The sequence below is a fragment of the Panicum virgatum genome, chromosome 9N (genome assembly GCF_016808335.1).
Source record: "Panicum virgatum strain AP13 chromosome 9N, P.virgatum_v5, whole genome shotgun sequence".
Classification (NCBI taxonomy): domain Eukaryota; kingdom Viridiplantae; phylum Streptophyta; class Magnoliopsida; order Poales; family Poaceae; genus Panicum; species Panicum virgatum.
In genome coordinates this window covers 71,944,718-71,957,536 of record NC_053153.1, presented here as the reverse complement: position 1 = coordinate 71,957,536, position 12,819 = coordinate 71,944,718, and the positions used below count along the sequence as shown (strand labels likewise).

Here is a 12,819-nt window from a genome sequence, read left to right as displayed (position 1 = left end):
AAAAGATGGGTTTAAACTCCCCCCTTTTCGTTTGGTCGGGGGATGAACAAAAAAAAAAGCAGAGAAGGATAATAAGAAGATGCGAGGTTGGCATTAGGTTTATGGATTCGCGAAAGGCGGTGGTAGGTTGTGGCCGCATGAGTACAAGGTTGCAAGTTTATAAAAAGTGTCTCCTTTAGGCAATTTGGTGTGCTGCTGCTTATAGCAATGGAAATATGGAATGGTGTCAGTGGGAGTGATCAGCTCAGCTGAGAGCTGACCAGGCGATGCATGTCGTCTACGCTATGTTTTCGCGATGGTGTTAGGCTGTTTAGCACACACCCCACTTCTTTACTTATCCAACACTGCCGCTAACAACCAGCAGAGCGTAATGCAGCACATTTAATTAGCTGTACGAGTACAGGTCAAGTAAACGAAAAAAATTATGTAAACTCCCATGACATCACTGCTGAATGATCGAGCAGCTTTGGTGTTTGCGGCCAGTACGTGTTCATCCACGGGGTGTGATCTCTCCTCCTCATCATGAGCCTCAGGCGATGAGGCACAACCGCCACGGCATCACTGTTACGCCCGCGCGCGGCATTCACTCGATCACTCTGCCGGAGCGGGGCACGTGAACAGGTGTCGCGACCGTGAGCGATCGAGCTCGTAGCGCAGCCTCCGGCGCCGCATTAACACGCACGCACCACCGGCCGCCCGAGACCCCGCCCATTCCAACGCCGGAGCCAGCATCCAGCAAGCAAGGAAAACAACAGGAGAAACTTCGAGGCCCGTGGTACAATCCCCATGGCGCGACGCGGCCGCAGAATAAGCCGAGGGGGGTCGCTCGGCGCTCGCGTTCACGGCGCCCTGACCCTGATCTCACTGACCCACTCCGTGCCCGCCATGCTGCCGACTCTGACCTCGCCGTTCGGCCGGTTCGGCCCCCTGGCCTGGTCGGCCGGCCGCATGTGAGCCTCCCTCCACCGGGCGAACAGGCGCTAGTGCTTGGCTAGGCCCGGTGCAGCAGCGCACCACAAGGCCACCCGCACCGAGCGGGGGCAGCGCTTGCGTGCGGAGGCAGCCAGCCTCCGAGGACCAGGCGTACGTGAGGGCGCGGTGGGCGCCCGCGCCGACCCGTGACCCCGGCGGCCAATGGCGGGCCGCCAGGTGCGGCCGGGGAGGGCGCGCGCCGAAGTGCTGGAGCCGAGTGCCATGTGGCCGGGCTATATATAGCGCGCCACAGCTCCTTGCTCTGATCACGACCCGTGTGTGTGCTGTGTGTGGCCTCCTCTGCTCGCTAGCTGCTGCTGCTAGCTTCCTCCTCCATAGCCCGCAGCTCGAAGCCTTGCCTTGGGCAGAGGAAGCAGTTGAGCTCGCTCGTTCGGTCGCGGCGATGAGGACGCCTCGCTCCGCTCCGCGTGCCGTGGCGGGGTTCGTCGTGCTGTGGATGCTGCTGCACTGCGGCAGCGAGCTCGTCGCGGCGGTGCCTCCTGGTCAGTGTGGTTACCTGCTCATCCAGTCATCCTCTCCGCTCCTCCTCGCTCCCTCTCCTCCGCTCCCAAGCGTACAAGTAGCTGACATTGTTGGAACTTCCTGTTCAAATGCAGATGGCTGGTACGACTACGCCGCCTACACAGACGTAAGTCGTCTCCCTCTGAAACATCCTCTCCTCCAGAATTAGTAGCAAGCTTTTTGCACGCCGCCATGCATGAGCAACAACAAGCTTTTTTAACTGCCAACTGTTCACCGAAACCGCCTCGCATCACCCGTTTGTTCTTGCATCGTTATCAAAGACCATGCCATGCATCCTGGTGACCACACCCCAAATAACCAACACAATGCCGCTAGAGAACTAGGCAGAGAGGATCAACCGGGGGAAGATGACGAAGCTCAAAGCCACTGCTGGACCACAACAATTCAACAGATGGTTCCTCCGCACAACCACAAGGCCACAATCCACATGATCCTCCCCTCCGGCTATTCCAGTTTTGTTCCCATGCGTGCGCTGGGGACACCCCACAGCCCCCACCAGCACAGCATCCTACCTACCTACCACTACCAATGTCGCGCGGAACCAGATGACACAAAACTATACTACTACGCTTGTCCTAATTTTTTAAGCATCGACCACCGCCAACTCGCCAAGCTCTGAGATGGTAGAGAGTGTCCTGATCAAAGTGATCAGGCAGGCATCGGCCCGTCATTTTTGTTCCATGCGCTTCTTGCAGCGGGGTAACATGCGTTTCTGGGCCGACCGAGTGGCCAACCAACGCTTAGGTGTACACACTTAGCTGCGCTTTTTGTGTGCGTCGCGTGTCATCTGTCGCTGTCAGACACTTGTTTAAGCTTGACAAAATAGTCTTGGTTGATGTCTGCGTGAAATGGAATGCATGGCTTCTGTGTGTTTGTGTGCTGATTGGGATTTGCTGCATGGCGTGCAGTGCAGAGGGCAGCCGGAGCCGGCGCTGTACAACGGCGGCATCCTCAAGTTCGGCAACAGCGACGACCCGGACGGATACCGCACGACGGAGACCGGCGTCTTCTCCCCGGCGTTCGTGGTCTACAACCTCAACAAGACCACCATGTACACATTCTCATGTGAGCTCCTGCATGCATGTTCTCCCCGTTTCCAGTGTGATGAGCTCCTGCAGTCATGTGAGCTTCAATAATTTCCGGCATCGTGCAGGCTGGGTGAAGCTGGAAGGCGCCTCCAACGCTCTGATCACTGCGAGGCTGGCGCCGGACAACACCGGCGCGAGGTGCATCGCCACGGTTCTCGCCAGGAGCGACTGCTGGGCCTTCGTCAAGGGCGGCTTCGTCCTCGACTGGCCAACGCAGACCGCCGTCATCTTCTTCCAGGTAAGCGTCGCATCTGACGAGCTGCACAGAAAGTTCATTCAGAAATATAATCAGAAGTGATTTGTTTTTGCTCTGTCTGCATGTCCAGAACGCTGACAAGACGCCCATGAAGATCACCGTCGCCAGCGGGTCGCTGCAGCCGTTCACGACGGACCAGTGGGCGATGCACCAGCAGGACACCATCCGGAAGGTAACGTGTCGAGATGACCCACCCGACTAGCTTAGCTAGTTCTTGGACGCGACCAGCTAATTCTGCTCTGCTTCAATTCACTCTGTTGGCCGCAGAGGAGGAAGCGCGTGGCGACCATCCACGTGGCCGACCCGCAGGGCGCCCGCGTGGTGGGCGCGTCCGTGTCCGTGCAGCAGACCGCCAAGGACTTCCCGATCGGGTCGGCGATCGCCTCCACCATCCTGGGCAACCAGGCGTACCAGAAGTGGTTCGTGGACCGCTTCAACGCGGCGGTGTTCGAGGACGAGCTCAAGTGGTACTCGACGGAGCCCACGTCGGGGCTCCTCCGCTTCGACGTGCCGGACCAGATGCTGGCGTTCGTGCGCTCCCACCGCGTGATGGTGCGCGGCCACAACATCTTCTGGGAGAACCAGGACGCGACGCCGCGGTGGGTCAAGAACCTGACCTCGCCGGACGACCTCCGCGCCGCCGTGAACGCGCGCATCCAGGGCCTCATGACCCGCTACCGCGGCGAGTTCGCGCACTGGGACGTCAACAACGAGATGCTCCACTACAACTTCTACGAGCAGCGGCTGGGGCCCAACGCGTCCATGGAGTTCTTCAGCGTGGCGCAGGACGCCGACCCGCTGGCCACGCTCTTCATGAACGAGTACAACGTGGTCGAGACCTGCGACGACCCCTTCTCCACCGTGGACACCTACGCGGCCAAGCTCCGGGAGCTCCGCGCCGGCGGCGCCATCCTGGAGGGGATCGGGCTGGAGGGCCACTTCTCCAGGCCCAACATCCCGCTGATGCGCGCCATCCTGGACAAGCTCGCCACGCTGGGGCTCCCCATCTGGTTCACCGAGATCGACATCAGCAACAAGTTCGACGCGCAGACGCAGGCGGCGTACCTGGAGCAGGTGCTGCGGGAGGCGTACGCGCACCCGGCGGTGAGCGGGGTGATGCTGTGGACGGCGCTGCACCCCAGCGGGTGCTACCAGATGTGCCTCACGGACTGGGGCCTCAACAACCTGCCCACGGGGGACGTCGTCGACCGCCTGCTCAACGAGTGGCGGACGCTGCAGGCCGGCGGGCAGACGGACGCGCACGGCGCCTACAGCTTCAGCGGCTACCTCGGGGAGTACATCCTCACGGTCACCTACAACAACAGGACGACGCAGTCGACCTTCTCGCTCTCGCCGGGGGATGAGACCAGGCACATCAACGTCCAGATGTGACTGCCTACCAGCCAGCCCTTGTGCTGTCTCGGGCTCCTCTCTCCTGACTCCTTGTCACATACGGGTAGGGTGATGTATGCTACTGCTTACTAGCTAATGTAGTGATTGCTGTGGAAGAAATTTCACATGTTTATCATCCTGTCATGTGTGGAAATTAGATCAGTGGATGGATCAACTTATTAGACATTTTCTTGGTTAGCGAGGAAAAAAGTTAAATTCTACAGGGAAAGTTCCTCTCAAGGGCTGGCTGCTTACCAGACAGAAGACAAGGCCCAAACAGAAAATTGAAGACCCATTAAAATTTTAATTGCGACTTGGCGGGGTGCGCCAGGCTAGGGCTGTAGTGCAACGCCCAAGCGACGCGTGAGGGCCCCAGTGGCAAGCCACTGTGGTGGACCCTCCCCCTAAAAAAATTAATTTAATATCGAAGTGGACACATGACCCACATATCAGATATTAAACTGATAAGAACAGATACTACACTTGATCTTAGCCAAAAGGCCGAGAAAGGTATGAGTTGAACTTGAGCCCTGGCTCTCCTTTTATTCACGTTCTCCGGCTCAGCTCTCTCAGACCTGCCGAGGTGGGACTAAAACTGAAGCACCGCACAGGCGCACAAGCGCATCGCATGCTCTGTTTGACATTGGGCTGTGTGGGCTGCCAATTCGGAACCCCGAACGAGCCCGATCCACACAAAATAGACGGCCTTCCTAGTCTTGCTGGAAGCTGGATCAATCTCTCTCTCTCTCTCTCTCTCTCGTGCTTCTTCCAAACGAACAAACGAGACCCCGCATCTCGAGCTCCCTCCCATGGACTCTTCCTCGTCGCCGGCGCGGCTGCAGGCACCCGCTCGATCCCGTGGATCCTCCAATGCCTCTCAGCGGTGGGGCATCCTTCGCCACGCCGTGCTCGCTCGTTCCTCCTCGCGCGCCCCAGGTCCGGCCGATTCCCTCTCCCCTTCTCCGCACCCCATGTCCAACACTTGCGTCCGCCTCGTTCAAACGTAGTATAGGTAAGTCCCGCCGTTTATGTAGCATTCGATTCGCGTCATCAGTCGATCCAAAAGGACGAGTAGACCTCCTGCGTAGATGATAGGGCAGAAGTCCGCTTGCTCCTGCGTAATTCTAGCATGCGATTTGAGCCCTTGACACGCTACTACACACTCTGGTAATGTTTGGTACTACTGATGGGTGATGGCAGGGGATTGATGCACAAACTTATGGTGGCATGCCCTGTTTGATGGTTACCTAGTTAAACCCTCAAGGGAGTCAGTATGGTCTGATTTTTTTTTTCTTTTGCTTTTCTTAGCTGCGTTAAGCTCCTTGGAAGACTTTGGGGGGGAGGGACAGGTGCTCCTGGAACGTTGCTTTGGTTTCAGACTTCTGCTGAGCCCTCTGGAGGCTGCGGCGAGAGTTTTTTTTAGGCTTTTTGTGTAGTATCTCTGTTTGCTCTGTTAGCTTTCTTGTAAGCTGGTAACCCCAGCATTGATGTACCCAAACTTTGGTATTCGCTTTCTATAAAAGCAGGGTGATCCTTTCTCTAAAAAAATTATGGTGGTTCACCTTTAAAATTAGTGTTTCCCATGAAAGTGTGTCTGTGCATTTTACCAGCTAAATTTCATTTTAGTTGTGGGCACTTTTACCGGTTAACTATTCACCTACAAACTCAACTTGCTGGTTTCTGAGTGTGTGAGCATACAGGCTATGAATGATTTGTTTTTGGTCCTCAGTTTCATATAGAAGCACTGTGGAACCATTATGTAAGGTGATTTATTTTACCATATTAGGCCAGAAGGCAATAGTAGTTTTCCCCTCTCAGTACTTCGGCAATTTGCATAGAATAATTTAATTGTATATCTTTGTTATTATTTCATCGGCTGAGATGGTTTGGACATGTCCAACGAAGGCCTCCTGAGGCGCCAGTGCGTAATGGGGTTCTTGAGCGGGTCGATAATGTAAAGAGGGGTAGAGGTAAACCTAAACTGACGTGGGATGAGTCGGTTAAGAGAGACCTTAAGGATTGGAATATCTCTAAAGAGATAGCTTTGGATAGGAGCGCTTGGAGACTAGCTATCAATGTGCCTGAACTTTGAACTTATTTCTTTCGGGTTTCATCTCTAGCCTACCCCAACTTGCTTGGGAAAAAAGGCTATGTTGTTGTTGTTGTTGTTGTTGTTGTTGTTGTTGTATGTCTTTGTTATTATTTCCTTTATTTTCAACATGGCAACTTTAAGCAGTTTGAATTCCACCATTCTACTGCATAAACAGTTCATAATTGCTAATTGTTTTTATATATTAAGCTACGTTAATTTGTTCTTTTATGGCATTATTTTCCATGCAGAAGGAACTTCTAGGGACCAGCATATCAAAGATGGTACCATCAACATTTCAAGAAAGGCCTCACGTGGCTTTAACCTGATTGAATGCCATTCATTGCCAATTTCGCAGCTAACAAAATCACTTGAGAATTCAACTGATGGAAATGAAAATGATTTGGGATACCAAAAGGATGTTTGTGTATATTATAAGCTGCCTTGTGGAGGTTCCTCTAAACTTAATCTAGTGTAAGTAATCTACTGTTTGCCCCTAGTGTCCTGCGTACTGTACATAGTTTTTTCCCTATCTTCCTTTTCCCTGATATAATTGGGAATCATAGTTGTTTCTCGCAAGTAAGCCCTGTGCGTAGCTACAAATTTAGCTAGCCATCATGAAGTGTTCAACCAGCTAGAAAGGTTGGCGCACTACTTGCGGTTGGTTATTATTTTAGTGCATGATTCCAGATACAGAAGAGAGGATTCCCTTGAACTAAATGACATGGAAGCTTCGAACAGATACAACATTGATACTACTGGACTAGTATGTAAGTTTTGTTCAAGCAAGTTTTTTTTTCCTGTTGCCATATGCAATGTGATTCCATCTATCTACAATTATACATCAATTCATGTGTATGGTCATGTATATTGCATTTTTCAGATTGTTGTCTATTAACTCTTGCCAGATGTTTTTGTTTTGTTTTGCTGTTTGCTATGAAAATAGGAAGGCTCTTGTGTAGAAAAGAAATGAAAACATGTGCATATTGTGAACTTTGGCGTTTTGGCCACTTTGCAGAATACCGCTATTTTCATACTGTTTTGTCCAACAAAGGCAATTGATACAATCCCTCTATGCAAGGCATTTTTTTCCTTCTTTGACTAAAAGGTGTGCTCCTACAAACCTAATGAACTTTATAACTTAACTAATACAATTATAAAAAGTTTATTGTACTTGCATCATAGACTATACTCTCCAGTCAGTAAGCACTTAAGATTGCATATGGCTGAATTTAGAAGTAGGATTGCTATAAAAGTTCAATATAGAATTGTGAGATCAGTAAAAGAGTTGAAAGTGCCGTCTGAATTTCTTTTGATGCTTCCACCTTTTCATGTTATACCCTTCATAGAATCCAAGTTCAGTTCTAAGTTTACATGTGTTTTCCTGAAGGTTGTTGGCCATCAGAAGAGGTCCTTGCCTACTACTGTATTAACCACTCAGACAAGTTCAGGTTTGTCTTGTCTTGTGAATTGCGAGGTCTCACACATGTGTCACTCCTATGCCTTTTTTTTGGAAAAAAGATAAAACATTTGAACCTTTAGCTGATTTGGCACAACATGCTGGGGTCAGGCGGTTTGTAGTTCAGTATTTTGCACGGGATCACAATTCTCCACTTTAAGTCCATCAACTTAGGCACTCGATGTTGTTGGCTCTAAACCTTTACTAGGGATTCAAGGACCTAAGTGAATTGCTTATTCAACCAGCGTTGGATTTTAGTAAATAAATAGGCTGACCTGGCTTCTGTGTTGAACCTACGATGGGCTGGAATTAGGATTAGGATTGGGGCAACCACAGATTTGGGTGTGGCCAAACAGGACCACAGTCCATAGAGGTACATTACCCTGTCACAGTCTCATAGCATATGTTGCAGTGTGGCCTTCTAGGACAACTTGTTACATTCTTACCCTAGTTTTTTTATCCATTTTTCATCATATATTTTGTTCTCGATGAGATCAAGAGCAGAAAATGGACAGATATCGGAGAGCTGCGTCCTGTGTTAGCTCATGATTTTTGCAACAGTGCACAGTTTTCTTGTGTTGCAAAACTTTATTTATATGAAGAATTGTAAATACCTTTTGTTCTGCCATATTGGGCAATAGTCTAACGTTAAAGCTTTTGCATAATAGTGGTCCATTGAAAGCTTTTTCCATGATAGTAGAGTAGTTCATTGCTGCTTTAACTAGAATCAGTTTCTATTATATTATCCCATAATTGAATTGTTTAATTCATTCTAGGGCCAAGAAAGTGCTTGAACTTGGATCTGGTTATGGATTGGCTGGGCTTGTTATTGCAGCCTGTACAAATGCTGATGAGGTTGTTATTTCTGATGGAAACCCGCAAGTAGTTGGATGTATCCTTCTCAATTTCATGTATGCACAATTGAGTTTTTGCTAATTTTTATAAATTGCACAGAAAAACAGAATTGATTACTCCCATGTTAATCTTTTACGGTCTTTGTTTTAATTTTTCAAATGCACATCGTGCCCTTTGCAAGCCATTAACCCGCAGATATTCAGAAGAACATATCCATCAATGCAGAAACTTTTGGTGAAACAAAGGTTAAATCTATGATACTGCATTGGGACAAAGAGCAAGCTTCAGGAATGTTGAATACTTTTGACATCATTGTTGCAAGTGACTGGTATGTTCAACCCTTTTGATACTTTGCTATTATTGAATGCTGATTTTCTTCTCAATCCTGTACCTGCTTGCTGTTTTCTCAATTCTCGCATGCCAGTGATACGCTGCAAGGGTGATATGCTGTGAGGCTGTTAATTTGGCATTAAGCCATGCATCTAACCAGCTAGTGTGTTTTTTTATTTAGTAATATTGATGGCTTGGAGCTCCTTCTTACCATCTTAATGTGAATGAATGTTTCAGAAGCTATACCTTTTAGCTGTTGGTTGATTTCATCTGTACTTTGAGTGCACCATGTATCTTTACTAGTAATAAACAATTGTTAGGTTAATAAGTTCCATTTGAATTTTCTTATTCACATTTTGCTTGGTCCTGCAGCACATTTTTCAAGCAATTCCATGAGAGCCTTGCCCGGACAGTCAAATCCTTGCTGAAGCATTCAGCAACCTCACAGGCCATTTTCCTAAGCCCCAAAAGAGGTGATTCACTCGACAAGTTCCTGGGAATAATTAAAGAGAATGGGCTTAATTGTGAGTTGATAGACAATTATGATCCTACTGTCTGGAATCTGCATAAAAAATATGAGGCTGGTGATGACAAAACCTGGCCTAATTATGACAAGGAGCATTGCTACCCTCTGCTGGTTAGAATTAGCTCATTTTGTTAGTAATCATTGGAAAAACCGTTTACAATTCATTAGCTTTACCTGTTCTTTAATCTACTCCTTCCAGTACCATGGTGTAAACCCGGAGTTGGATATTGATTGGACATTTCAGAATTGTTTTTCCCTTCTCTATGGAAGTACCAACAAGACAGTTCATAGGCATTCAATTGCAAACAAACCTTTCCTCATCTGACAGGCTTCCATGACATCACTGATACAAAGTGCATGTGTGACATGTAACCGTGCATTATTTTCATAAGATGATATGACATTATGTTGCAAGTTGTTGCCATTGTGTGTTCAAGTCCTCTGTCCTCATGATGATCTTACAGACACCCTTTTTACGGTCCTATCTATAGTACATAAAATTGGGTTTGCTTCGGACGATGACTTACACATTGAGCCTCTTATTATAGTTGTGTTGTCCAAAACAGTTAGAATTTAAAATTGACGTGGGTGCCATTGAGTATTGATGGGTGTTATATAATTCAATATTTGAAATGGTTTTATTTGGGTAATATAAAACATTATTAGTTATCTGTAACTGCTTGTGTAGCCAAACTTTGAGTCAGACGATTATTAGATTCTCCTTTCATGCAACTATTACCCAACTGTCTAGTTACCAATCATTACACAGTTAACTGCCTATTGGTGTGTGCAGTGCACCCTTCTCGATCTGGCGTTTGTACAACTGCTACTGGAGTAGCATGCATTAGTTGGCCGTGGAGTATAACTTTGGTGCTTTGGCAGCTATCTATGCTTCATCGTGGCCTGTTTGTCTAATAAGATAACAGCTTGCAGGTTGAAAGTAATGTTATTCGTTGCCGCTTTCTATGACTTTTAATCTGCTAAGCTGACGTCTTGACTAACAATGATTGAGGACTTGTGTTATCTTAATCTAGTGGTTACTGCATTACAGCACCGAAATTTGTTTATTGTCTGATGTTGCGTCTGTATGACTAGTATCCTCAATTTTTTTTCAAATGCAATTGGTTCCTAGGCTGTTGCAAAATCTTCATGGTTGCTGACTGGATGAAAGCTATCTTCAGAGATGCCAGCAAGGGTTCATGGAAAACTGCCTAGCTCCTAATGCTTTTGAACTTTGTTACGCCAGCAAGTGCGTGATCCACATCCTTCTGCATCTGAGTTTATTCATGAGTGGATTCAGAATTGTTTTCATCATATGTTACCTATCTCGGTTCATAGAACTAAGCACGTTATAGACCTCATGAACCTTTTTTTATGTGATTGCCTTTATTTGGTCTTGATGCATCTGAGCATATCAAATGCTCATAGTTATAGGGAACAATCAAGATACGGTGTGTAACTGAATGAGTACTCTCTGAAGGGTCGTCAAGGCGTAGTCATCCCAGTGAGACTTTCGGCAGTTGCTCAGGTGGTCCATTTTCGGTTGATGCTATCGTTTGCACTTGCTTTAATTCCTATTCATGAACTGCCTTATTAGGTGTATTGTTCTTGTCAATCCCCATTGCATAGGTACCCTAGGATCGGTGGATATTTTCATGACGAATGTAATGTTTATGTTTAATAGGTTCCGTGAACATAGTGGCACTTCCCCAAAGCAGCAGCTCCTTTTTCTTTTCTCTTTCCAATGCTACGCCATTAAAAGAAAAGCCTCCGAAAAATCGTTTTCTTCTTGTGTAGTTGACGCCATGTGCGAGCTTATACGACCTGTCGAAAGTATGATCTCATACAAATATACTAATGTGCTCAATCTACTACTTCCTGAAGTGAGACTGAGGAGTGAGGATGCATTGAAACTACTACCAAATGATAGAATGTCCATGCAACTGCCTAGTTTTTTGTAATAATGGATTCTTGTTGCCTGCTGCTGCTAGTTTCTGAATTTCATCAAGTATATCAGCTCATGTTAGGGCAAGGTCTCAGTGTTCTCCCCTAACTTAGTACAAATATTTATGCAACGCAGAACGCATTGAAAATGACCGTGTATGTATTGTAGCACAATTACGCCCATAATCTAATAATCAAGAGCAAAGTGGTAGTATGCTATTGCTAAGCATGTGGGACACCGATGCAGAACAGGACATTCCTTGGCGATGGACCAATAGAAGGTAGCCTCTGCTAACTGTCGTCGGCATGATCCCGTTCCATTCCTTTTCGCCATTCCCTGATCACCTTTCTTCTTTACAAGCATCCCTGTCGTTCCCAAAAGAATCCTCGATCTTTTAGCATCTTTTTATCGCGGGATTGTTGTCAGTACACTCAACTTTTGACTCATGATTCCTCCGTCCGGTTTAACAAACCTCAGTTACAGCTAAACCTGTCCTACTTTCAGAGCTTCGGTTGCTAATAGGCGACTGGGAGTCAACGAAAAGGCGAACCCATCGTTCACGAGGGTGCAACTAGGCAACCACAATGCCCAATGGACATTGGACAATCACTTGCAGAAGCAATGGGATTTAGTGAAGAAAGGCGACAATGCTAGCTGCTGCCTTACAACTAATGCTGAATCACACACACACACATGAATCAGAAAGCTCCCTTTGCTGCAGGCAGCGCTGTGCCCTGGTGTATCTTTTCTACTACTAGGCAGCTAAGGCCCTGTTTAGTTCTCAAAAATTTTCAAGATTTTCCGTCACATCGAATCTTTGAACACATGTATGAAGCATTAAATATAGTTTAAAAAAATAACTAGTTGCACAGTTTAGCTGGAAATGATGAGATGGATCTTTTGAGCCTAACTAGTCCATGATTGGACACTAATTACCAAATAAAAAACGAAAATGCTACAGTAGCAAAACCCAAAAAAATTTCACCAACTAAACACGCCCTAACTGAGGCGCAAATGCTGTCGCAGTAGCTGTGCTTGTACTCTGATCGGTGATTTCTGAATTCTGAGGCACCGTCGCGTATCAGAATCAACACTTTGGCAAGCAAGCACCTCCCTTGTGACTTTGTGAGCGAGAGAACTGAAAGAGACGACCGGGTCGGTGGCCGGTCAGCGTCGCGGTCACCGGACAGCCTCATGTGCCGGCCCGGCATTACCTCATCTCGTTATTCATCCTGACCGGCGCCTGCTGAGTCACGAGGGGCCTCGCGTCAGGTTCATGTCAATTGCCGGATCTCCGGCGGTTACGGCGAACGTGCCCCACTGTCTCGCACTCTCGCTGCTGTTTGGAGAAACTGTCCAGTTTG

At 47.8% G+C, this 12,819-nt stretch overlaps 2 protein-coding genes and 1 non-coding gene across 7 annotated transcripts; 2 read left to right on the top strand and 1 right to left on the bottom strand.

Moving 5' to 3' along the window:
• The first annotated feature begins 1,234 nt into the window (after positions 1–1,234).
• Positions 1,235–4,437, top strand: LOC120692381 (endo-1,4-beta-xylanase 5-like). Its single transcript, XM_039975649.1, has 6 exons — positions 1,235–1,475; positions 1,590–1,621; positions 2,424–2,580; positions 2,669–2,841; positions 2,930–3,031; positions 3,127–4,437. The coding sequence occupies exons 1-6, from the start codon at positions 1,376–1,378 to the stop codon at positions 4,249–4,251; spliced, it is 1,689 nt and encodes a 562-aa protein (XP_039831583.1). The 5' UTR covers positions 1,235–1,375; the 3' UTR covers positions 4,252–4,437.
• Positions 4,438–4,568: 131 nt separating this feature from the next.
• On the bottom strand, positions 4,569–4,765 carry LOC120693711. Its single transcript, XR_005683165.1, has one exon. It is a non-coding gene; the product is annotated as a U2 spliceosomal RNA (small nuclear RNA).
• Positions 4,766–4,978: 213 nt separating this feature from the next.
• Positions 4,979–11,031, top strand: LOC120691034 (calmodulin-lysine N-methyltransferase-like). 5 transcript variants are annotated; one of them, XM_039973991.1, is made up of 9 exons: positions 4,979–5,187; positions 6,592–6,814; positions 7,031–7,110; positions 7,731–7,791; positions 8,576–8,691; positions 8,850–8,982; positions 9,357–9,457; positions 10,304–10,443; positions 10,643–11,031. In XM_039973991.1, exons 1-8 carry the CDS (start codon positions 5,061–5,063, stop codon positions 10,423–10,425), a joined length of 963 nt encoding a protein of 320 aa, XP_039829925.1. In that variant the 5' UTR covers positions 4,979–5,060; the 3' UTR covers positions 10,426–10,443; positions 10,643–11,031. The 5 variants fall into 5 exon arrangements, with proteins under 5 accessions (XP_039829925.1, XP_039829924.1, XP_039829921.1 ...); XM_039973989.1 differs by lacking the exons at positions 10,304–10,443; positions 10,643–11,031 and adding an exon at positions 9,710–9,852 and having other exon boundaries at positions 4,985–5,187; positions 6,592–6,624; positions 6,699–6,814; positions 9,357–9,621; XM_039973990.1 differs by lacking the exon at positions 10,643–11,031 and having other exon boundaries at positions 10,304–10,569.
• Positions 11,032–12,819: the final 1,788 nt, after the last annotated feature.

Coding starts and splice junctions, on each gene's coding strand:
- LOC120692381 (XM_039975649.1), top strand. CDS start 1,376: ATGAGGACGCCTCGCTCCGCTCCGCGTGCCGTGGCGGGGTTCGTCGTG. Junction 1,622..2,423: donor ACTACGCCGCCTACACAGAC/GTAAGTCGTCTC, acceptor CATGGCGTGCAG/TGCAGAGGGCAGCCGGAGCC. Junction 3,032..3,126: donor AGCAGGACACCATCCGGAAG/GTAACGTGTCGA, acceptor TGTTGGCCGCAG/AGGAGGAAGCGCGTGGCGAC.
- LOC120691034 (XM_039973987.1), top strand. CDS start 5,061: ATGGACTCTTCCTCGTCGCCGGCGCGGCTGCAGGCACCCGCTCGATCC. Junction 5,188..6,591: donor TTCCTCCTCGCGCGCCCCAG/GTCCGGCCGATT, acceptor TTTTCCATGCAG/AAGGAACTTCTAGGGACCAG. Junction 6,815..7,030: donor TCCTCTAAACTTAATCTAGT/GTAAGTAATCTA, acceptor GCATGATTCCAG/ATACAGAAGAGAGGATTCCC.